We start from the raw sequence: 22,637 nt of genomic DNA on the forward strand, positions 1-22,637 counted from the left end.
TGGTACGCAGGTACGTAGGTAGGTATATGATGTAGGTGCCCGACGTTCATCCATGGCACGTAGCTCTGCATTTTTCTTCCAGAATACATCTTAATCTTCTCCTTTGTGCACACACATGCGACATATGGATACGATGACTGGGTGCATGCTTCCTGCTTGCTGGCTGGCTGGCTGGCTGACTGACTGACTGACTGGTTACATGCGCGCTGCCGTCTTGTATCTGCTTCTTGTGATGACAATGGTGGCGAGCTTGCCTGCCGTCAACGGGTTCTGCAGGTAGCCGTCGTCAGCACAGGGCGAGATGAGAGAGAGAGCAGGGTGGATGGATGGATGGGTGGGTGGCCTCATGTCATCGTCTTCAACCGTCGTCCATCCTTTGCGCATGACAGCAGTGCGCGTTTTCCTTTTGCGGTAAGACGCAGATGTTCAGATGTTGAGACGTTGACTCTTGCAGGTTGATGTTTATCACTACCAAGCGCATTCGTGCAAGTATTATTTTGGAGGAATAGGTAGACGAGATAATCGCTCATCTCGTGGCTGGCATTTACAATCGTGACTAATAGATAGGTAGGCAGAGAAGCATATATGTATGTACGAATGCGGAGGACAGGATATGCAGGGGAGAGGGAAAAGGGAAGTGGGGGTATCGAACGACACGTAAGAGACCAGATCAGACCAGACGGACCGTTCCCCGAGCGCCATCTCATACCCATACATCATCATCATCTATCACTCCGACAGAAGCCAAAAAAACCAGCCGAATCCAGACAGACGCCTCGTCCCCAACCAAGTACACACAACGGCAGGATACAGCGCGCCACAGATTAGGACACAACGCCAACCGCACCAGCCGCCGTCATCCCCAAGCCGCCGCCGCCCCACGGGCTCAGCTGGTCAACTTCGTCGTCGACATCGTCGCCTCTCCACAGCGCGTCCCACGCGTCGGCCTTGCGCAGCTCCTGCTCGCTGAGCTGCCACTGCGGCGTCGCCTTCATAGGGCGCCAAGCGAGGCGCTTGCGGGGACCCTCAGACTCAACATCGGCCTCGACGGCCTTGAGGTCAATGGGTCGCGCGACGTGCGGCAGGTTGGTGAGTTCATGCAGCGCGAGGCGGTACTTGGGCACGGCGGTTTCGCGCGATGACAGCACGCCGCCGGGTTTGCGGCCGCCGGGCACGACGGGCAGGGCGAGCCACGAGTCTCTGATGGCAGCAGCGGCCTTGGGGCCGCTGGCGCCGCCGTGCTCGCGGCGGTTGGTGCTGCGTAGGTAGCGGTTGGCGGCTTCGAGGTAGGCAATGTCGGTGCGCAAGGCGTCGATTTCGCGCTTGGTGGCGACCGTCTTCTCGCCGCCGCGCTGCTGCGCGCCCAGCTCGCCGCCCATGGCGGCTTCGAGCGCCTTTGCCTTTTCCGCCTCGCCCTTCCACTTTTCCTTCTCCGTCTCCATGGCTGCCAGCGCGTCGACGTGCTGTTGGTGCTGCTCGACCAGCTCGCGCTCTTTGGCCCGCAGCTCGTCGATCTTGCGCTCCAGCTCTGTGATGCGCTGCGCCTTTTTGGATGCGTCGCGCGTCCGGCTTTCCAGTAGTTCGATCTTGACAGTGGCTTCTTCGTGCCGTTGTTCTTGCAGCTTGATCTGCATGGTCCGGCCGTGGACTTCTTCCTTGAGACGCCGAATCTCTTCCTCGGCGTCTATGGACACAATCTTGCTGTCTTGCAGCTCCTTGGACCGCAGCACCCATGGCGCCGGTGTCTTTTCAAACTCTACAATCATCTCCAGATCCGACGTCATGTTGCTGAGTTCGGTAATGACGTCGACCAGTTGACGGAGCTTGGCGGCGAAGGTTGTGTACAGATCTGATTCAGACACAGACCAAACGGATTCGGATGTCTTGAACATAACATTCCGGACCTCGCTCGTAGAGAATGGCGTGTTGCGGCCTTCCTCGTGCAGCAAACGGAAGATATTTTCTCCAAGAGCGCGCGTGTACATGGCCAATTCTTCGGCAGTGTCCTGGCACTCGCAGAACTGGGGCGACGTGTCTCCAGATATGGTCATGGATCGCGCCTTGTGCTCCTGGAGAGCCCGCAGCGTCTTTCCGACTATGACCTTTGTGCTGCGAGTTTGAGCAATAATGGCCTCTGTCTTTTCGACAAAGCGCTGGATGCCGTCGTATGCATTCTCCTCAGTCTCGTGAACTTTTGACTGGACCTCCAGCTTGACGAGTGCCAATGCTGATGCGCTCGTTTCGAGGTGGCTTTGCATGAGTAGGGTGCGCATGAGAACGTCATCGGCATACGCAACCAGAGTGTCGCCCAAGTGTCTCTCGGCAAGATGACCCATGACAGCAATTGACCTGAAATCTGTTAGAGAGCTCTCCAAATTAGATGCAAGCAACTTACCGATGCAATTCCTCGGCGACAAGTTTCTCCTTCAGCTCGTCGTTCTTCAAAGCTTCAATGTAACCATTGAGAGCACGCTCGACAGGCTCCAGCTCGTAGAGGGCGCCCTCAAACTTGGCAAATTGATCCAGCGAGCACGTCGAGATGGCCGTGACGAATCTATCGCACATGGCCGAAACCCACGTGAGCTTGTCAAGGACATCGCAAGCCTCGAAAATGTCCTCGTCGGCAACGGGCGCATCGCCCGAGACCTTGTCCTTGACAAAGTTGTGGATGAGGGAAGCTTTGAAGCCGATCCTCTTGAAGCGCAGCAGGGCGAGGACGGATTCTCTCTCCGAGTGGAAGGCTTCGGGAAGGAAGAGCTGCACAATGGCAAGATGCTCGGCCGCCTCCTGGGCCTCCAGCTTGCGGAGTTCCATGTCGATAGTCTTGACCTTCGTGCTCGAGGCCGATTGCTGCAGCTGCCTGTTGAGATCCATCATGGCTCTGGACCGGCTGTTCAGCTCCTGGGCTTCGGTCTCGCTGATTTCTCTCGAGGCCCGCATGTCCTCCATGTCTGACTGCAGATTGGTGACCAGCTCGCGGAACCTCATGATGGTGTACTCCTGGTCTGCGACGGTCTCGTCTTGCTGCAAAGCACGACGGCCAAAGTCTGTGATGACAGCATCCTTATAGTCGATTTGCTCCAGGAGCTGCTTCTCGTTTTCGACGTGGTTAATCTCAAGTTCGTCGTTGAGCTCCTTGATCGTCTCGAGCTCTTCGATGGTAGCCTTCAAGTTCTCAATGTACTCGCTCTGGGAAAGGTTCTTCTCGGTGAGCTCCTCAATCATCTCTTCAGCGCCGAGAGCGGCCTCGAGCTGTTGGCGGAGCTCCTCCCTGTCGGCTTCAGCGTCCGCGAGCGCAGCCTTAGTTTCTTCGTAGAGCCCCTTTACGCCAGACAGTTCTTGGACGTCTTCTTCCAAGCCCTTGATCTGGTCTCTGAACTCCAACTCGGACTGTTGAGTGATATCCCTCAGGCGGATGAGAGCCTCGCGCAGCCTCTCATTCTCCCGCTCCATCTGGATCCATCCCTGGCTTGTCCGTTCTTCAGGACTCATGTCCTTGCTGAGCTCGTCATTCTCACCCTTGAGGATTTCATTCTCGAGTTCAATCTCTTCGAGCTTCTCTTTGACGGCGTCGAGTTCGGCCTTGTACGCTTCGGTCTGCTCTTCCGCCATCTCGCGATCTAACGTCGCCATTTCCATAATCGACTCATGTTCTGCCTGAAGAGTCTCCACCTGCTCCAACCGGCCCTCGGCATCCTTCAGATGTTTCTTGAGCTCTGAGTTTTCTTGAGAAAGTGGTTGAATCTTGTTTTGCAATTTCTGAATAATTTGCTCGAACCTGTCGCGTTCCTCTTGGACGCGCTCCAGAGTGACGATCCTTTCACGGTCCTCATTCCGCTTGGACTCGAGGAAGGCAACCTTGGTGGTGAGCTCCTGAATCTGCTGTTTATCTTGCGAGCTGCTGGTGCTGCGTTGAGCAGCTGGCGTGCTCGTTGGCGTCGAACTGCCCGTATGAGGTGGGGTCCGCTTCGCGGCACCCAGAGATTGACGAGCGGCCGGCTTGGGAGTCTCCGTACTCGACGTCCTCGCCGAACCCGAACGAGTTGGGCCGCCCAAAGAGGGCCTGGGCGTGTGCTTTGGTGCGGCGGGGGTCGCAGCCTTGCTCGCAGAAGACGCAACATTGGACACCCTCCTGCTAGCCGCAGCACCACCACCTAAGCTGGGACGTGCGCGCTGAGAGATTGAGCCTGCAGCTGGTCGCTTTGTAGGAGACTACAACGAATCAGTCTTTGCGCCACAGCGGGCGTGGACAAGCAGCTCACCCCAATCCTCGTCCCCGACGCCGCTACCCTCCCGGTATCGATGCTAGTCGGCCTACTCCCCAGCCTCGGTCTGCTGTTCGTCGACTCGGTCACAACGCTGCTCGGCCTGCTCTTGCCCTGATCCACGGATCCTCCGGGCCGCCGGCTCACAGACTTGGCCGGAGCCCTTCCAGCTGCTGCCGCCGCCGGCTTCGCGGGCGCCTTTGGTTTCGGTTGCTCCAGGACCTGCGAGACGCCCGTCCGGCGCAAGAACATGCCGTGGCCGGGCTCGCAGTCGAAATATCTTTCCCCTTGGACGGATCCATCGTTTTTGCCCGACGCATCGTCGAATTCGACGCCCACCCACTCGTCCGACGCGAATTGGGTTTCGCCGATAAAGCGCACCGTCGCGACGCGGCCATTGACCAGCTCGACAACTTGGCCGACCTTGAGATCGACTTCGTCGGCCATATTGGCAGTGGTGGTGGGGTGCGAGGATGGTGTGCTATCGCGGCTTGTGTGTTGTTCCTCGCGCGGCGTTCTGAGGCTATGCGCACTTCATGACACGAAGCTTCCGGAGGTTGTTGTGGTCACGACAGTTGGGCGTAGTCGTCGCGGAGAGATGTCGTTTGGCGTCGATATGAACGGGCGATTTTCGGAGAGCTGTGGTGGGTGGTAGCGGGGAGCTTGGGGTAGGTTGTGAGGTGGCAGCTGGAGGATGACGCGGGCGGGCGGTTCCCTTTGTTGGTGGTCGAGTCCGAATTAACGAACACCGCCGACGCGCCGTCCTGAGGCGACCTCTCGGCAAGCCAACCATCGCTCAACGGGAAACGCGTCGAGGCGCGCAACAAACATCATCACATGATATTGACTAGTCACAAGTGGTACTCTTTCTTTGGTCTATGGGTGTACCCAGGCATGCAGAAATGACCAAAATTCAAACGCTGATGGACTGTGCATCCAAAAGTGTGCTCCTGATTCACACATTCTATGTGCACCTCTTACACAAACGCTTCAACAGCATGAAAAGATCGAGAGCCACTTGATCGTTCAACGTCGAGTCAACATCAGGCAGTCAGTTCGGCAATCCGCTTCTCAATCTCCGGCACAGCCCTCAGCTGGAGCTCCAGCTCTTCCTTCTCACTGTGGGTCTAGTCAGCATTTATCCAGTCAAACTTGTTCGTCCGACACTTACTCTTCCAGCTGCAGTCTCCGCTCAGCGTCCAACTTGGTGAAAATACAATGGCCCTGTCCGTCGAATTGCAAAATGTTCGAGTGGTACTTCCACAAACTTCTCCGGTGGCTGACAGTCATCAAGGTGATGCCCAACCTCTTTGCCTCGTCATACATGATCCTCTCAATCTCGAGCGTCACGCTGCTGGTACACTCGTCCAAGATGGCGTACTTTGGAGCGTGGTAAAACAGTCTCGCCATGGCAACGCGCTGTTGCAGACCGATCGAGAGAACGTCGGCCCACTCCTGCTCCGCATCCCATCCACCAGGCCGGTCAACGATGGACTCAATCTCCACGACCGACAGAATGCGGAGGAGGTCCGCGTCCGTGATTCCTTTGTCGCGCATTTGCCTTAAGTTGTCCGGGTAGGTGATTTGCTGCCGTAATGTCCCTCGCGACAAATAAGGCCTCTGTGGGATATAGAAAATGCTCTCAAACGGTGGCTTTCTGACAGTGCCGCCGTACACCGGCCACAGTCCACCCAAAATCCTGAAGAGAGAGGACTTGCCGCATCCATTGGGTCCCACAATCAGAAGATGGTCACCAGGCTTGACGGTGAAGCTGAGAGCGCGGACGAGGACGTCACCGTTGGGCGAAACGATCGGCACGTCCACAAACTCGATATCTTCGCCTTCGGACACCTTGCCGCGGCCCCTCAACACAGCCGCATTCTCCTCCGTGTTTGCTGAGGAAACCAGCTTCTTTTCAAAGTGACCAGCTTGAATTTCTTCAATCACATCGAGGAGGGTGGAGACACGTGAGGTGTACCCTGCCAGCTCTGTGATTTCCTTGTAGGAAAACATGACACGTCCAAAAGCATCCGAAGAACTGAGGAGCATTCGCCGGTTGGTGACGAAACCTGGAAGAATTAGCGGGTAGCCCAGCATCACGGGTGCGAGATTTGTTTGAGACTCACTTTCGGTCCGGTCTCCCATGTTGTTGCCAGCAACGCCGGGTATCTTGAAGAATACTGGCACACTGCAGAGCATCAACCCCAGAGCACCCCAGAAATACTTGATGACAAAGTCTTCCATGATGGCATGGTAAAATCTTCTTCTCAGGATCCGGTTGACATGCTTGATCAAGGTGAAGTATCCCTTGTCGAGCGTATCCTTCTCCGCCTCGTGACCAGCGTACAACGAGACCTCCTCGCTGTAGTCGATGAGCCTGGAATGTTGGAATCGGAATTCACCTTCCAAACGCGCCTCGTCTGCCACATATCGGCCAAACGGAGGCGTCAGAGCCCTCATGACACTTGCCGACAGCTGCACGATCAGGCTCATCATGAATAGACCTTCTCCTCCGACACTACGAGACAGCGAGTAGTTGTAGATGATCATATCCAAGACCGGTTTCGCAATGTTGGAATACAACTCTGCAAGACTGTTTGAGAACTTGGCGACGTCGACAGTGATGAGCTGATCGGCGTTCTTTATCCGATCGTCGAGGGCGGAGAGGGTGTAGAAGGTCATCTGCGAGAGGTACTTGTTGTGGATGTAATTTGTGAGGCGGGTTCGGTATTGGAGGGACAGTTTGCATTGATGGTACGAAAGCTGTCATCGATCAGCGACCAGTAGGATGGAGCGAAGCATTGTCGTCTTACCATTGAGTTCGTAAAGGTTGCGGGAATGGCAACCGTCATCCACCAGACCAGGCCAGTCAAGAAGTCTTTGCCTCTGCCGCGGACAAGGTTGCTCACCAGCTTTCCATCAAGTTCAGCGACGTACAGACTTATCAGAGTCCGCAGGACGAGGAACACGGTGTGGCTGATGAGCAGTCGAAGCTCCTTGCTCCGCCATCCCGGTATGACAATCTTAAGCAGCCGGAAGAGATTTCTGAAGAATTCGCGGTTGAGTTCGACCTTCTTCCGCGAAGTGGCTTCGCCCTCGGTCGCTCCAGTGCCAACTTTGCGGCCCTCGGCCTGGCGGGTGGACGCAGCCTTTTGCTCGGAGATGGCGATGCGGATGCGGTTGACGAGGGCAACAAACAGAGTGAGGTAGACGGCGCGGGAGATGCGAGTCCGATGCTTCAGGTATTGCGAAGTAAGCTCGTTCACGAGGGCCTTGGAGCGGTCCAAGGTGGAGCGGTCCATGGACAAAAGCTTCGACTGAACGGCCATGGCGGAGGTTTGCGCTTATTTGCGCATCTGGAGACGGAGAATCTGCCCTGGAAGAGATGGCATGCTCGCCCGTTGCAAGAATCGGGAGATGCGGTTGTGGATGTAGCCGCAACGAGGAACTGGTGGCACCCAAGCTCGAAAGATGCATGTGATTGACCACCTCGGTTCCTTCCCCAGACTCGCCTGACTCGGGTTCCGTCGCAAACGGGTTAGTGTCATCTACGAATGACGTCTTCGGAGCACTGACAAAACAGAACATCGAATGGATCAACACCATCGCCGCCATCACGTTTCGACATCTACTAAACCCTTGACAAATTTTCTGACTACCTCATGGCTTTCCATCTTCTTGCTCTTACGCTTCTGCCTCCTACCGAATCTAATCTATCTATCACTACGTCGCTGATTCTGTAGAAACAGATAATCCAAAATCCGTCCAGTAAATAAACATAATCATGCCCCAGACAAAAGCAAGCTCCGCTCTCCTTCTGCATCTTCTTCCCCAGTCTTCTCATCCAAGCGGATCCAACTCAGCACCACACCCACCGCCGCCAGAGCTCCCGCACACGCCACGAACGGCAGCCCACTCGCCCAACTGCCCACCGACAAGCCCCAATCAAACAAACCCGCCAAAGCCGGCGTGCCAGCCATGAGCCCCGCAGCATCAACCAGCGTCAAGACCGTGTATAAACGCGCCACATGGTGCTGTTCGACGAAACTAGTGACCAAGCTGCGAATCAGAAACATGACGCCCCAGCCTACAACCTGGACTGGCAGCGCGGCGACGAGCCACGGCAACGAGGGCGCGAGACCGATGCCTAGGAAGCCGACGCCCATGGCGGCGGCCGACCAGCGCGCCAGTATCAAATCTTTGCGTTGAGCTGCGAAGCGCATTCGTTTGGTTAGATGGTGTGCCAGCGCGGGAAGCACGAGCAGCAGCGTCATCATGACCAGCCCGGCCTGCAGCGAGACGACTAGCGTGGCGCGCGAGATGGGGATGCGGTAGCGCGCCGACGTGTACTGCAGCAGGAGGTCGGTCGTGTTGTACAGCAGCAGGTGGACGCTGTAGCTGGGCAAGAGCACCAAGATGCGCGTATCCGATGTCAGGAACGCGGCCGAGTGCTGCAGGGTTTTGAAGAGGCTTTTGACGCGGCGCGGTATGGTTGTTTCTTCCGTGCCACCACAGCTTCCAGCTTCCGTCGGTTCGGGGGACGTCGGCTCAGGAGCCTCCTTGTAGTTCATGGTCTCTGGCAAGAAGCACACCAGGGTGAAGCTAAAGAAGAAAATCACAGATCCGACTGCGGTTGGGGTGAAGGGACCGAATTGCATCAGCGAGGCGCTCAGCGGTGTTGCAACAAAGTTTATAAACAGCTGCGCCGCGCCAAATCGGAAGAAGACATTCACCCTATCATTTTCAGCTCGATTCGACGACGTCATCTGGTAAGCACACACCTCTCATCTTGATCCGTCACGTCTGCAATGGACGTGTAGAGCACAGCACCAGCAACGGCACCGCCTCCAAAAATCGAATGCAAACCACCCAGCCAGACCAACCTGATGGGCAGCGTCCTCCAGCAATAGCCTGAGCCAAGGTCAGCATAGGAGCAAACTCATTCGAGATGTTAGGCGAGCGGAAATGCCATCGTACAGACGACTTGGATCCAGACCGACTTGGCAAAGAAGGCCGCAACCACAATCAACAGCATGGGCTTGCGGCCATACGAATCGGCAAAGTAGCTCCATGGGATGGCAAAGGGCAGACCTAGAGGGCATTAGCCACATGCATCGCCTTTCTCCCCGTACCTCTCCCTTGAAGAATACACATTCATCTCTTTGCGCCCCAAAAACCCCGTCCACCACGCCAAACGCGAAAAGAAAAAAGGAAAACACAACATACTTCCCGCAGCATCAAAAAACACCTGCCACGCCTTAAGCAGCGCCACTTCGCCCTGCACCTGCGGCACCTTGCAATACTCCTCCGGAACACCAGCAATTCCCCCCACACCTCCTACTCCGCCACCACCATCACCACCAATACCGCCTCGCCTCGCATAATACTGGCGGCAATATACGGCCTCGTAGATGCGCGTCAGCGCTGGGCCCGCGACTACGTCGGCCGACTCGTGACACACGACGACGAGCAGCAGCAGGTGGCAGATGGCGGTGGGGCGCCAGCGACGGCGGTGGTGGTCGTGGTGGTCGGGGCGGGTGGATGTCGAGGTGGAGAAGAAGGATGAGGATGAGGACGGGGATGGCGAGGGAGAGGGAGAGAGGAGCGGCGACGTTTCGTCGTCGACTGTTTTGTCGGTGCTGGATGATGTGGACATTGAGGTGATGCGGTGCTATGTGTGTATATGCGCGGCTTGCTGTGGTATTTGTTTACATATGTAGGCAGGTTGGTTTGTTGGTTTGTTGGTTGGTGCTTTGTTTGGTATGACTGACTGACTGCGTGTGTGGACCTGTTTAAGGCAACCAGGTTTATTGCAGTCGTCGTTGTCGTCGTTTTGTCGTCTCAGCTCTGCTGCCCAGGCAAGGCACTGCACGGGCAGGTAAGATAGCAGACTAGACCAGACCAGACCAGACCAGACCAGACAAAGTGGGCAAGTAGGCGGGAGGGTGTGTTTGCTTTCTAGCTCGGTCGTTGGCGATTGCGTTTGGCACAAGGAAGGGGTTCTGTTGGCTGGTTGGTCTGCAGCCATCCACCTACGTAGGTATCCAACACCGTCAGCAAGTAACGGAGGTACGTTTGCATGCGTGCGTCCATGCAGCGGAGATCAAACTTAAAAACCCGTCTGTCTCCCCTACGCTGGCTGGCTGGCTGGCTGGTTGGCTTGCTGTCTGTCGCAAGGAATGCAAAAAGTTCCAGAGCGAGACAGAAAGCAGAAGAATGCAAGGCTGACACCGCGCTGCATTGCCTCTCTTATCGGCGAATAGAAACGAGACAACAGGGCGGCGCGTAGATCGTAGATCGGGATACTGCGTGCTTCCTTTTTCGGGACGGAGCGCGTGGCATGGCGACTGGAGTTGGACGCTTCAATTCAAACCGTTTTGGTGGTGTGTGTTGCTTTTGTGTTACAAGGTTTGAGAAGGGGGAACGTTACGGCGATTCTCCTTCGCCGTGTTTCGGAAGCGAGTCGTGCGATGGATGTGCTGGCACGCGGCAAAAGCAAAATTCAATGGTGCGTTCAGCTGTGATGGGATTGCGTGCGCTGGAAAAACGAAGACGCGACGCGCTTCTGATTGAATCAAGGTTAAATGTAAGAATAATGTTGATTCGGCTGTTTTCCTCGCTCTGGCTCGCTCGGCTCTCTCCTACCCCCGGGGTATATAACTTTTCCACAAATAACCGCCATCTTCTTTGCATCTTGCAGCGCCCTCCCTCAACAAGAAAGAAAAAAGAAAAGGGAAAAATCATCACAAGGAACTGTACTCGGGATTGACCCAGCCCGGCTCGCCAGCCTTGGCGCGGATCCTGGGACCGTACCGATGAATCAGGGCCATGACGACGAGGCCCGAAAAGGCAGTGATGATGCCCTGCGCGGCGAAGCTCCACGTGTAGCCGGAGCCCTCGACCCAAGGCACGATGAAGAAGGGGTCGACAAAGGCGCTGAAGTTGAGGAAGACGGCGTAGAAGGTGACGACGCTCATCGACTGCAGCGGGTAGCAGTCGACCGTGTAGGCGGCCATGATGGTGTTGCCGGTTTGGATGCCCGCGGCGACTATGATTTTGTGAGCTTGTGCAAGACTTGGGAAGGGGAAAAGAGAAAGGGCTTACTGAGGAAGAAAGCAATCTGGCCGACGATCCAGTGGTACCCCTTGTCGATGCTGATGCCCCAGAGAATCAGCCCAACGGTCGTGACCAGACACGCCGGATACACGAGCCACAGGCGCATCTCAGCGACGCGGATGCCTCCATTCTTTCCCATCAGCTTCACGATGATCCAGTCGCTGAGACGCCCGGAGCAGAAGAGCTCGGCAAATAGCGTCCCCAAAATCAATCCAATGAACAGCAGTCCTTGGATCTGCGGCGAGTACTGCGCGTACGCCGTGGGGATGTATGTGATGATGGAAATGATCCACCAGTACCAGCCAAAGCCGTAGATCAGGACCGATATGGACACAGTTGGGAGCGCAAACATCTTTCCGAACCGGATGTAGTGGTCCAAGATGCTCGGATGCTGCATTCCGGGTACGGGCTTGAAGTTGAAAAAGGGGAGGTTCTTTGTGCGCTTCAGATCGACCCCGGTGGCGACGCTGGGTGCCCGTTGTGTCTTTTCCATGTCCACAGTTGACTGTGAGTGATCGAGCCCCTCGACGTAAGGCATACGCGTCAGCATCTTGTTCCTGGGGTACAGAGTCTCTGGCAGGAAGAAGATTTCTGCAAGCAGGATGACGCCGAATTGAATGGCGTTCAACCACTGGATCCAGTAGTGGTCGACAAGATCCATGAAGCCTCCAATGAGCGGGCCGAGAAGGAGACCCATATCCAGGGCCAGCACCCACATCCCCAGCTTCAGGCCTCTCTGGTATTCGAAAAACATGTCGTTGATAATGGCCATGCCAACCGTCGAAGCAGGCGCAGCGCCGAGACCCTGGAAAAATCTCGCAGCCATGTAACCGCCATAATTAGGTGCGACGGCTGCGCCAATGGTGGAAATAAAGGCGATCAGAGTTCCGACGATGAAGACGATGCGCCGTCCAAAGATGTCGGCGAGCGGGGACCACAGGAAAGGTCCGACAGAAAGGCCAAGGGCTGGGATGGCGACGGTCCAGTTTACTTGGTCCAAGCCAATTCTGTATTGCTCTTCGATTTCGGGGAACGAAGGTACGGCTGGGGACAGTGAGCAATCACTGACTGGAACTTGAGGATGAAGAACTTACTGGTTGTAGTAAGGTAAGTGAATTCAAAGTACAAAGCCATAAGAATGATGAGGATGGAATTTTTCCGGGCGGTAGACCAGTTCAGTGGATCCAGGGGATCGCTCGTGGGCTGCGGATGAAGCCTCACGCCGTGTTTGAGGACCACGACATGCTCGACCTCGAGCGTCGTGTGTGACGAGTTTTCGACGACGCCATCTTTCTTTTCGTTGTTTGTCAAATCCGATGCTTTAGTGCTGAGCTGCGAGTATTCTGGCGCTGGCCCGGTTACTGCTTCCATTTTGACAAGATGCTCAAAAAGTCAAGAACGAACAGGAAGCGAGAGACCGTCAATGCTGCGGAAAGCGTTCAAATTGAAGATGAATAAGAGTTTGGACTCAGACCTGGTCTATCTATACCAGTGGTCGACCTGATTCACAATAATACAGCAAAATCTGGACAGGAGAGGACAAGAAGAGACACACGGCCGCGAGCCGGGAGGGACAAGCCCAATCCTTACCGAATGATGGCCGCCATATGCGGCTACGACTTTGATGGCTTCAAGCTAGTGTGAGCAGCAAGAGGGAAATTTCCATGCCGCACCCTGTCCCACGCGATCCGGATAGTGTTGACTGATTTCGGAAAAGGCTGCCGTTCCTTATCTCAAACTACTGTGGTCCGGCTATCAGCAAGTGGCCAAGTGTGAGGCGGACACCTTGTATGACGACGTGAAAGTCGCGGGAGAGCTGGAGTTCCTGCATGGTTGTGGTCAAGTGGAGAGTTTTGGTGCGGGATGCCCAGAAAGATTGATGTGAGGTTGGAGTTGTCGTTTGAATTGTTTGGGACCGAACAGCAAAGCAGCGCCAGAGCGCCAGTGGAGAACAAACTGCCGCCTGTCACCGCCCACGAATTGGCGAGGCAGCACGAGCCAGGGAGCCTTTGTCATCCAGAACCAGACTCCCGTCCACCTCAGGCAACATCCGATGTCTCTCCACTACGTCTTCAATCTGGCCGCCGTTGGCGATGCCTGCGGAGACGGCCTCCGCCTTGAAATCAACTCCAGCTGCGCACATGCAGTAATGCTTAGCCGACCGAGTTAGTCAAGTCCAAGCCTGCTGCGACGGCGATAAGACGCTCGTCATCCCTGTCTCACGTCCTTCGACACGCTCGCCGGCCATCGACTCCGTATGCCCCCGTACAACCACTTGCCAATCGTCTGGTCTCTGCACCTGTCTCGATTATTCTCGCTGCTTACAACAGAGTGCCGCCGACCAAACTTTGCGCTGGCTTCATGCAACTGCCATGGCGTAATTGATCGCTCTTATCGCTGCCACTGTGCCGCCCGCTGGCCATCCAGACTCCGCCGTGACTGTCTGCATTATTACATTGGTTCTTGAGCATTTTCAGTGACCTACGCTCCGCAATTCATTTCATCAAGAATCTTTTTCCTTTCGCACCACCTTGGCCTGAGTGTGGCTTGTTCTCGTGCTCGCTGAGCGTCCTTTGTTTTTTTCTTCTAGTATTGCAGCGTTTCTGCAACATTTTTCCTTTTGGCTTCTCTCGCAAACTTCCAAGCGCACCGGACGGACCACCATGGAAAGCCGACAAGACGACATACAAAGTGCGCGATCATGGCTCCCAAAGTTCCTGCGGCGCGACAACAAGCAACCACTGTCGCACCTCCAAACGCCGGATGAGTACACTTCGCTTCTGCCACCGCGCGAAAGAGAAGAGGGCGAAATTATCGATCTTGAAGATGGAGGACGCAGCCAAACGGAGTTGGTGTTGGCCGAATTCTGGCTACTGTTCAAGAGCTCTGTACCAGTCATCTTGGCCTACACACTCCAAAACTCGTTGCAGACAATCTCAGTTCTCATCGTCGGCCGTCTCTCTGCGGAGGCGCTGGCAACTGCGGCCTTTTCGTACATGTTTGCCATGGCATCAGCATGGCTGATTGCCCTCGGAGGAACCACCGCCATTGATACTCTGGCGTCCGCGAGCTTCACGGGCAGCCGTGACAAGCATGACCTGGGAATCATTCTGCAGCGCTCCTTCTTCATTCTGACCCTCTTCTACATCCCCGTGGCCATCTTGTGGATCTTTTCCGAGCCAGTCTTCAAAGCCCTCGGTCAAGAAGACTTCATTGCGCGAGACTCGGCAAAGTTCCTGAGCGTCCTGGTGCCTGGAGGTCTCGGGTACATCTACTTTGAATGCATGAAGAAGTATCTTCAAGCTCAGGGTACGTTACCACGCCTGGATCCGGACAGTCCATGCTAACCCGCAGCAGAAATTATGCGTCCAGGAACGTACGTCTTGTGCATCACATCGCCGCTCAACGCCGCCCTCAACTACCTTTTCGTCTACACCTTCGAAATGGGTCTGCTCGGCGCGCCCCTCGCAACAGGGATATGCTACTGGCTCTCATTCGCACTGCTAGTCGCCTACGCGCGATTCTTCGGCGGCAGCGAGTGCTGGGGCGGCTGGGCCCCGCGCGCCGCCCTCAGCAACCTGCGCGTGTTCGCGCGCCTCGCCTTCCTCGGCGTCGTGCACGTCGGGACCGAGTGGTGGGCGTTCGAGATCGTCGCCCTCGCCGCCGGCCGCCTAGGCACCATCCCGCTGGCCGCCCAGTCCGTCATCATGACCACCGACCAGGTCATGAACACGATCCCGTTCGGCGTGGGCGTCGCGACGAGCGCGCGCGTTGGAAACCTGCTAGGCGCACGCAACGCGCGCGGCGCCGCGCGCGCCGCCAACACGGCCGCCTGGCTTAGCATCGCACTCGGGGCCATCGTGCTCGCGGTGCTGATGGGGGTCAAGGACGTGTACGCGCGCATCTTCAACGACGACGCGGCCGTCGTGCGTCTGACGGCGCAGGTGATGCCGTACGTGGCGCTCTTTCAAATCGCCGACGGGCTCAACGGCAGCTGCGGCGGCGCGCTGCGCGGCATGGGGCGCCAGCACATCGGCGCCGCCGTCAACATGGTGTCGTACTATGCCGGCGCGCTGCCGCTCGGTATTTACCTCGCCTTCCATGGCTGGGGCCTCGCCGGCCTCTGGGTCGGCCAGTGCATCGCGCTGTACCTCGTCGGCGCGCTCGAGTGGATTATTGTCGCGTGCAGTAATTGGGAGCATCAGGTTAAAAAGGCGTTTGAGCGGATGGATCATGGGGAGAGGGTTGAGTCGGGGATGGGCCAGGGGGGGCTATGATGAGTGATGGATGCAGCTAGCTGTGGATTCCTTTCTGTTTCTTTCTTTCCTTCTTGGTTTCATGGCGATGGTGTACATACGCACGAGAGGCAAGCAGGGCGATGTCTAGACGCCTAGTACACATAGACCGGGTGTACATATAAAGACAAAAGACATCTAACACGTCAAGACCCAAAAAATCCATTCAACATCTCCCGATTTTCCCAAAGAAGGATGAAAAACTAAAGAAACAACTTTCTCAATCATCATTGGTGGCCGCCGCGCCTCAAATCCGAGTTTCCCACGCCAGCCAAATTCACGAACACACGCTCAAAAGGAGCAGCAGAGCTCTGCTTCATGCCCGTCATATGTACAATAGGTAGGTAGCAGCACGACCACGCACTCAGCCAGCAGGAACACTCTCGCCTCTACTACCATAAAAAATGGCTTTGCACCGCTCGGTTTGTACTGTACATGCGTTTGTCGAGGCCAGCGGGCGGGCAGGCCCTCGAGAAGAGAGACAGCTGCTGTGCTCGGGATGGGATATGTCACTGCACTGCGCATGTATGTGCCTTATCCCACGCGACAGGAACGACAGCGATGGCGGCGACGGCGACGGCGAACCAAGGCGTCGATCATTCAGAGCGAAGGGAAGTGGAGACTGATCAACTGACTGACTGACTAACTGACTGGAGCGAGACTGGACCGTAGTAAAAAACAACGACGACATCCTTATCCAGCACCACCACGCGGCAGTCAACCATGTCTGTAAAATCTCTGTCGAGCAAGGCGCGTGTATAGATAGATTGCAGGGATGACGTTGGTCACGCCGTTAGTAGCTACATGTAGCCACGCGCGACGCTGATTGGTCGGCTGTGCAGCTGCGCGATCGACGGCGGATCGACGCGCACAACAGCCAGGGCAAGTCAGGGGAGAACTTGAGCTCGGGCCGCCGCTTGTGTGTTAGTAAACGCCGTTTTTCAGCGCTGCTTATCATCGATGTATGTACATGGTGGGGTGATGATGCGCGCGGGTTGCTTGTTTACTTGCCGCTGCCGTTGGTAGGCAAGACAGGTCGATGGTCAATAATGGTTGAATTGGAAAATTAAGTGAGTGATCTTCTCCTTATCGAAGGCTAAGCCAAGCATTCGGAAGAGCGTCGAGACACGAGAGCAGAAAATCGAATCGACTGCAACAGCCACCACGCTCCTCAGGCCCATCTGTGGATAATCAAGATAGGGCGCAGGATAGCGGCGGGCCCAGCGAGCCGGCGGCGGGGCACGGGCAGATCAACCAATTGCGTGCAGAGGGCGCGACGTGTAAGAGCGGTTGGTAATGACGACATTAGGTAAGTTGTCCTGTCTGCTCACAGATGTGTATATGCACATCAACGACAACGGACAACGACGTGGCGAGAGCGATCGGTCAGGCTCGGTCACGCAGGCCAGCCAAGGTTGCAGAAAGGTAGATGCGGGAGATATGGACAGGACCAATTGGACCATTGGCGTGGCGTGGATACGGAATGGACATGGAAGATGGGTTGGGCTGGTGGCTCCGTCATCCATGCCTGCCTGCTGCAGATGTTTTTTCCGCCTGTCTGTCTGTGTGGAGGACGTCAGTCAAGCCAGGCACGAGCTTGGTTTACCAACGCGCCGTTGCTGGCGCTGGGTCTGTGGATCCTCTCCCCCGCTGCGGTGTGGGTTCAAAAAGAAACCAACGAAGCGCAGCAGCACGGCTAACCAGCTCTTTTGTTGTTCGACTTCTGCTGCTCGAGTGGATGACACCTACTTCGCCTTGCTGCCTGTCCCTCTGTCTTTCCAGGCTCTTTCTATTTCCCGTTGCGCTGTCTCGCGTCGTCTTGTTGATCCTCTTTGCCCATTGGATTGTCCAGAAAGTTATTGGCCATGAAGACCGTTGCCACTCTCGCCAGCGTCGCTGCGCTAGTGGCTGCCCACAGCGACCACAGGCAAGAGCCTCTTGAGGGCCCTCACAAGGGCATCTGGTACAACACTCTCCCCGGCGACGGTGGCACCCAAGCAGACTCGGTGTTCAGCGGCATCTCGACCTTTGGTCGTGTCGCCTATTCGCCGTGTCTCGCTACCGACGACGTCAAGTACGACATTGCGTTCCTTGGTGTGTTGAAGGCCTTCTCGGCACAGAGATATCCTGCTAACTGGCCATTCCCAGGTGCTCCATTTGATACCGGTTAGTTTCATTTCTGCGTCGACGAAGCGATCGGTTGTCCGCGGCGAAACCGGGGACAGTAGTCGAGACCTGGATGCGCACAGCAGGGTCATGCGCTGCTCGTGGTCCTGCTGCGGACAACTTGCACACTTTGATGTATCTTGGGTCAACAAAGCTGACTGTGATCAGGTACTTCGTACAGGCCGGGTGCTCGTTTTGGTCCTTCCGGAATAAGACAAGGTTCTCGCCGCCTCAATCTTTAGTATGTCCCTTTGCCATCAAAGAGCAGAAGCTCACAAGTGATTCGCGGAGGATCAAGGCTCACGGAGAATTGGATTTAGCGGAGGATACAATGTCCCCCTGGACGCCAACCCTTTCAACAGCTGGGCCACCATCCTTGACTGCGGTGATGTGCCTGTGACTTCGTAAGTCTTCTTGTATAAGTAATTTGTTTTGGGATTGCTGGCTGACCGGGACAAAGGTACGACAACGTCTGGGCCATCAAGCAGATCGAGGAGGGTCACAACTCGATTCTGTCCCGTGCTCCGGCCACGAATGCCCACAAGAAGGGTCTGTCGAGGAAGGGCAAGACTCTTCCCCGTGTCATCACCATGGGCGGTGACCACACCATCACGCTGCCTCTGCTCCGCAGCATCAACCGCGAGTACGGCCCTGTCAGCGTCATCCACTTTGACTCTCACCTGTATGCTCTCGCTCCTGTCTCTCCTAGAATGCTAAGCTGACCGCAACAAGTGACACCTGGCGCCCCAAGGTGTTTGGTGGTGCTCCGTCAGACACTGCCAGCATCAACCACGGCACCTACTTTTACCACGCCGCGCAAGAGGGTTTGCTCGCCAACGACTCCAACATCCACGCCGGCATCCGCACGACGCTGAGCGGTCTTTCCGACTACGAGAACGACGGCTACTGCGGCTTCGAGATTGTCGAGGCGCGCGAAATTGACACCATCGGCATCGACGGCATCGTCAAGAAGATCCGCGACCGCGTCGGCACCGAGAGGCCCACGTACCTCAGCATCGACATTGACACGCTCGACCCAGCCTGTAAGTCCCCCATGCTCTTTCTGGTGTGTTGGATGGAATGGTGCTGACTGCTGTGGACAGTCGCCCCAGCCACCGGCACGCCCGAGACCGGCGGTTGGTCCACGCGCGAACTTCGCACCATCATCAGAGGTCTCGATGGCATGAACCTGATTGGTGCCGACATTGTCGAGGTCGCCCCGGCCTACGACACCAACGCCGAGCATACGACCATGGCTGCGGCCGACGCCTTGTACGAAGTCATGACCATCATGGTGAAGAGGGGCCCGCTGAGCATCAGCTCGATTGGCGACGACATGGAGGAGCTTTGAAGAAACTTGACGAAATTTTGAGCATGACGATATGAGGGACAAAGGCAAGGGCCAGAATGTGGTTGATGAGAAGTTGAGGCAATACCAGACAATGAGGATGTGAAATTGATGAAAATTGGACAAGGTCAGGACAGGTCGGTCGGTGTAAGGATGATGAACCAGAATTGCGCAAGTGTTTGTATTTGAGTTGGAGACATCAAGGTGCATGAGAAACGTGGGGCGCGGCGCCTTGGGGTGTGAAACCACGCGACTTACCCAATCTGGTAACGGGCTTGTGACCACCCACTGCCTCACTCGAACACTGACTTCATCACGTTTCCAGCCTCTTTACAGCCTCTTCTGGATCCACCACGAGCTTTGAAGACATCTTGAACCTTGTGTTTGGAAGAAAGAAAACGCCATGTCTTAACGCCATGTCTTTACGTTGCCCGACTATTCTCTCTCTCGACCTTCATCCGCACCACCATCGCGAGAGGCCAGTCGCGAATCGCTCTCCTGGCTGATGACAATAGTCCGATAAATCCCATCGCCATTGCCTCTCTCCAAGTCCTTGCCCGCGTGCCCCCCAGCCTCCATCTCGAAGCCTCCCCGCCCCTCGTCATTGTGCCCCTGCGTCGTCGGCGCCGTGTGCCACGCGTGGCTGTGCGAATTGACGGTATCATCCGCAGTGCTGCCCACGCGCGTCCGGGACGACTGCGTCTGATCACTGCTTGACTGGTGATTTCGCCGAGAAAGGACGTTGGACCACTGCCACCGCGCCAGGAACGACGACAGCGGCGTCGACGAGAAGGTGTCGCGGAACGAGCCGTGGCTCCCGGGCCAAGCTAACGGGGACGCCCGTCGCCGCGGTTTCTTCTCGCCGCCGCCTGCTAACACGAGTGGCACCGACGATGGTATCAGACGCAGTAGTGATTGGAGCGCAGGCGCGCATGCTACCCACAGACCGCAGTGCGCTTCGAGGTTTGTCCAGATGGCGCCGCGAATTGCGATGTGTCTGTGTTGTGTTAGTCCTGAGGAACGACGCGTTTGCGCGTCTCTTCTCGATTTTCAAAGATACAGGAGTCGACACATTGTGCAATCAAAAATGGCTAATGTTTCTGCAAAGCGTCGGGCTCAGTTCCACGTACGTAGCTTTTGTCGAATCCCTCGGTTTCACAATGTCTGTTCATTTGCATCAGCAACGTGGCCGCAGTCTCTTCTGAGAGCTTCAAGCCCCTCACTTACAGGCAAAACGAATTATTCCAGCAATGATGGCAAAAATACCTAGGCCTGTGAGTATCCTGAGTTGACTCTGCTTGACGCAGGGTACCTACCAACAGCAAAGACGAACACTATCCTCATCAGGCGCACACTGAACATCATGTTCTGATGCAGCACCCACAGAGGAGCAAGAAACAGCATGATATCATAGAAGATGCCGAGAGCAGCTGGCCACAAAATCAGTACACATGTTGCGTGGTATAAAACAGAACCGGGACTAACCATGGGTACTGAAAATGGCTCGCTCGTGGGGTTTGCTTATGCAATTGATTCCAGCATGCTTGTTAAGCCAAAGCGCTCTGCCTGTGGTCAGAAAAGCATCTTCCGACAGCGGGCAGAGCAAATACCTGATGGGATGGCATTGGAAAAGATAGGCACATAAAGATCCGACAGTAGTCAAGGCAATGGCAAGAGCCAGCACGTACACGAGGATGAGAAACCGCCCTTGGTACAAGTAAGTGGAATTTTCTTTCTCTCATGGTCTTCGAAATAAAGGGACAGACAGGCCTACTTTCTCGGTTCAATCGGGGCAAGAAGGCGGCAATGGACAGCCGTATTAGACCGCTGGCAATGAAGTACATCAGCAATCCCGATGGTATGACCTGTACCCGTGTCAGAAAGCTTACTGAGAAGAGTCAGGAAACCGACCTTTCTGCGAGTGCGTAGGCTCGTTGGTGAGATATGATCTTTTCGCTGTCCGGAGCCGTAAAAGGTACCTTTCAATTTTCCTTTCAGCAAAACGCCTCGACTCGTAGACTGAAAGGAGGGGAGGCTCACCAGTGAAATCGCAAGCTGTGAACCCTAGCAGAAAAATCTAGAACCAATCAGTCCACCATTTGCAAACCACACACAGCAACAACAATTTCCCCCCCAGAGATCGTGAAACTGGGGCGGGAGGTTCTAAACTTGCCCACGCGACAATGGCCAGCGCATCGTCCAAGCCGGGGATGCGCAGCAGAAAGTAGCGAGCGTACACTCGACACACCATCATGAAGCACGACAGCGTGGCCAATGAGATGAGCAACTCGCGCAGCACGGTAGGCCCCTCGTCCATATCAGCCATGGTAATGGGGAGGAGGAGGTGAGGGGGGAGAGTCTCCGGCGGCTTCGCTGCTGGTGTGGTGGCTCACGAACCAGTGCGTGACGTCGCGCCTTTTTTGCGTAGGTATGTCTGCAAAGGATCGGGTAGCAGGAGGTAGATCCTTCTTGGCCAGACACCCGCTCTCTCCTCGCTTGGAGGCTTCGTCTTTAGCAAGCTGCTGGCAGCGGTTGTGGGGTCGAATAGTTGGACAGACTTGTGGGGCGAACCTGTTGGATGGGATGTAGGGCTGAGTATATTGTTCCTCGGCCGCGACAGGCGCGCAATCTACAAATACCTTGACTGGTACCTTGGATGGGCTTGCGTCCGGGTGTATGTGTGTGTGTGTCCCTCCGCCACCGCCGTCGCTGGCCATCGTGGTACGGAGGAAAAATGGAGCGGAGCAAAGTTTGCGTCGATTAAGCTTTCTTTCTTCGTTGGTGTCCGCGTCGGTACGGGACCGTTTGTCTTCGCCGTTTGGTCCAAAGGGTTGCTTTACTGATGGGATTTCCCTGTCTTTTGTCGGTCGTCGAGAGTTCGAGAACGTAAGAGGGTGTTGTGACGCTGCGTCCCAACTTTCTCGCCCCTGACCCAAGGACGTCTTCAAACACTTTGAGCCAACCTTTTCTCCCATTGCTAGTCGCATCTCACTGTCTGGCTACGACTTGAGTCAACGGGATGAAAGAAGATCGTACATGCCAGCGACATCCAGGAACTGCCTGCTTGGGTTAGAGTGGAGAGAAAGCCGAGATGCAGCACAGTGGGGAGGTGGGACAGGAAGCCTCCGCACCAGTACTGCACTCACAACGCAGACGGACTCAAACCATCCACGTCTCCCAGCGATCACAGGAGCAGGAAGTATGTAGACATTCCAGAATGGCGAAGAAAAGGCGCATCGTACTCAACTGCGTGCTAGTGGCGCAGTATATCGGCAGCTCCTGTGAGCCACAACAATCGTCGAGCCTCAGTCCGGAGCTTGAAACATTCTCGTGCTGCCGGTTAATATGCTTCATCATCGCTTAAGTGCTAGAGGCCTTAGGTTTATAAATCATACGACGCAGCGCGCAGACAAGACCGCGCGCACTGGCCGAGTTGTCGACAGGGAA

At 55.8% G+C, this 22,637-nt stretch overlaps 7 protein-coding genes across 7 annotated transcripts; 2 read left to right on the plus strand and 5 right to left on the minus strand.

Annotated features, from left to right (window-relative positions):
- Positions 1-536: 536 nt before the first annotated feature.
- Positions 537-5,115, minus strand: IWZ02DRAFT_447873 (dynactin-like protein). Its single transcript, XM_066767308.1, has 3 exons — positions 4,263-5,115; positions 2,396-4,212; positions 537-2,349 (listed from the first exon to the last, which is right to left on the minus strand). The coding sequence occupies exons 1-3, from the start codon at positions 4,710-4,712 to the stop codon at positions 825-827; spliced, it is 3,792 nt and encodes a 1,263-aa protein (XP_066623542.1). The 5' UTR covers positions 4,713-5,115; the 3' UTR covers positions 537-824.
- Positions 5,116-7,711, minus strand: IWZ02DRAFT_447874 (ABC transporter transmembrane region 2-domain-containing protein). The gene is made up of 4 exons (XM_066767309.1): positions 7,079-7,711; positions 6,392-7,028; positions 5,437-6,334; positions 5,116-5,384 (listed from the first exon to the last, which is right to left on the minus strand). Exons 1-4 carry the CDS (start codon positions 7,592-7,594, stop codon positions 5,309-5,311), a joined length of 2,127 nt encoding a protein of 708 aa, XP_066623543.1. The 5' UTR covers positions 7,595-7,711; the 3' UTR covers positions 5,116-5,308.
- A 142-nt stretch (positions 7,712-7,853) lies between these two features.
- Positions 7,854-10,013, minus strand: IWZ02DRAFT_221106 (major facilitator superfamily domain-containing protein). Its single transcript, XM_066762817.1, has 4 exons — positions 9,492-10,013; positions 9,243-9,356; positions 9,047-9,176; positions 7,854-8,999 (listed from the first exon to the last, which is right to left on the minus strand). Exons 1-4 carry the CDS (start codon positions 9,919-9,921, stop codon positions 8,048-8,050), a joined length of 1,626 nt encoding a protein of 541 aa, XP_066623544.1. The 5' UTR covers positions 9,922-10,013; the 3' UTR covers positions 7,854-8,047.
- Positions 10,014-10,820: 807 nt separating this feature from the next.
- On the minus strand, positions 10,821-12,998 carry IWZ02DRAFT_221104 (major facilitator superfamily transporter). Its single transcript, XM_066762816.1, has 3 exons — positions 12,476-12,998; positions 11,370-12,425; positions 10,821-11,313 (listed from the first exon to the last, which is right to left on the minus strand). Exons 1-3 carry the CDS (start codon positions 12,750-12,752, stop codon positions 11,009-11,011), a joined length of 1,638 nt encoding a protein of 545 aa, XP_066623545.1. The 5' UTR covers positions 12,753-12,998; the 3' UTR covers positions 10,821-11,008.
- Positions 12,999-13,773: 775 nt separating this feature from the next.
- On the plus strand, positions 13,774-15,885 carry IWZ02DRAFT_221264 (mate-domain-containing protein). Its single transcript, XM_066762819.1, has 2 exons — positions 13,774-14,690; positions 14,739-15,885. Exons 1-2 carry the CDS (start codon positions 14,045-14,047, stop codon positions 15,656-15,658), a joined length of 1,566 nt encoding a protein of 521 aa, XP_066623546.1. The 5' UTR covers positions 13,774-14,044; the 3' UTR covers positions 15,659-15,885.
- A 1,540-nt stretch (positions 15,886-17,425) lies between these two features.
- On the plus strand, positions 17,426-19,193 carry IWZ02DRAFT_417335 (arginase family-domain-containing protein; the record flags this gene model as incomplete). Its single annotated transcript, XM_066765797.1, has 7 exons — positions 17,426-17,770; positions 17,825-17,842; positions 18,011-18,083; positions 18,163-18,246; positions 18,303-18,524; positions 18,575-18,885; positions 18,946-19,193. The coding sequence occupies exons 1-7, from the start codon at positions 17,542-17,544 to the stop codon at positions 19,191-19,193; spliced, it is 1,185 nt and encodes a 394-aa protein (XP_066623547.1). The 5' UTR covers positions 17,426-17,541.
- Positions 19,194-19,296: 103 nt separating this feature from the next.
- Positions 19,297-21,516, minus strand: IWZ02DRAFT_516860 (uncharacterized protein; the record flags this gene model as incomplete). The annotated part of the gene is made up of 8 exons (XM_066770685.1): positions 19,297-20,187; positions 20,321-20,354; positions 20,418-20,456; positions 20,507-20,620; positions 20,676-20,752; positions 20,801-20,897; positions 20,965-21,055; positions 21,439-21,516. 8 exons carry the CDS (start codon positions 21,514-21,516, stop codon positions 19,626-19,628), a joined length of 1,092 nt encoding a protein of 363 aa, XP_066623548.1. The 3' UTR covers positions 19,297-19,625.
- Between the last annotated feature and the right edge of the window lie 1,121 nt (positions 21,517-22,637).

This window comes from Phyllosticta citriasiana (genome assembly GCF_038021145.1).
Source record: "Phyllosticta citriasiana strain CBS 120426 chromosome Unknown IWZ02scaffold_5, whole genome shotgun sequence".
In the NCBI taxonomy this organism is placed as follows: Eukaryota; Fungi; Ascomycota; class Dothideomycetes; order Botryosphaeriales; family Phyllostictaceae; genus Phyllosticta; species Phyllosticta citriasiana.

Coding starts and splice junctions, on each gene's coding strand:
- IWZ02DRAFT_221106 (XM_066762817.1), bottom strand. CDS start 9,921: ATGTCCACATCATCCAGCACCGACAAAACAGTCGACGACGAAACGTCG. Junction 9,357..9,491: donor GTTTTTTGATGCTGCGGGAA/GTATGTTGTGTT, acceptor AATGCCCTCTAG/GTCTGCCCTTTGCCATCCCA. Junction 9,177..9,242: donor GGTCTGGATCCAAGTCGTCT/GTACGATGGCAT, acceptor ACCTTGGCTCAG/GCTATTGCTGGAGGACGCTG.
- IWZ02DRAFT_221264 (XM_066762819.1), top strand. CDS start 14,045: ATGGAAAGCCGACAAGACGACATACAAAGTGCGCGATCATGGCTCCCA. Junction 14,691..14,738: donor GAAGTATCTTCAAGCTCAGG/GTACGTTACCAC, acceptor AACCCGCAGCAG/AAATTATGCGTCCAGGAACG.
- IWZ02DRAFT_447874 (XM_066767309.1), bottom strand. CDS start 7,594: ATGGCCGTTCAGTCGAAGCTTTTGTCCATGGACCGCTCCACCTTGGAC. Junction 7,029..7,078: donor CAACCTTTACGAACTCAATG/GTAAGACGACAA, acceptor GATCGATGACAG/CTTTCGTACCATCAATGCAA. Junction 6,335..6,391: donor CATGGGAGACCGGACCGAAA/GTGAGTCTCAAA, acceptor TAATTCTTCCAG/GTTTCGTCACCAACCGGCGA.
- IWZ02DRAFT_447873 (XM_066767308.1), bottom strand. CDS start 4,712: ATGGCCGACGAAGTCGATCTCAAGGTCGGCCAAGTTGTCGAGCTGGTC. Junction 4,213..4,262: donor CGTCGGGGACGAGGATTGGG/GTGAGCTGCTTG, acceptor GATTCGTTGTAG/TCTCCTACAAAGCGACCAGC. Junction 2,350..2,395: donor GTCGCCGAGGAATTGCATCG/GTAAGTTGCTTG, acceptor AACAGATTTCAG/GTCAATTGCTGTCATGGGTC.
- IWZ02DRAFT_221104 (XM_066762816.1), bottom strand. CDS start 12,752: ATGGAAGCAGTAACCGGGCCAGCGCCAGAATACTCGCAGCTCAGCACT. Junction 12,426..12,475: donor CACTTACCTTACTACAACCA/GTAAGTTCTTCA, acceptor CACTGTCCCCAG/CCGTACCTTCGTTCCCCGAA. Junction 11,314..11,369: donor CCAGATTGCTTTCTTCCTCA/GTAAGCCCTTTC, acceptor ACAAAATCATAG/TCGCCGCGGGCATCCAAACC.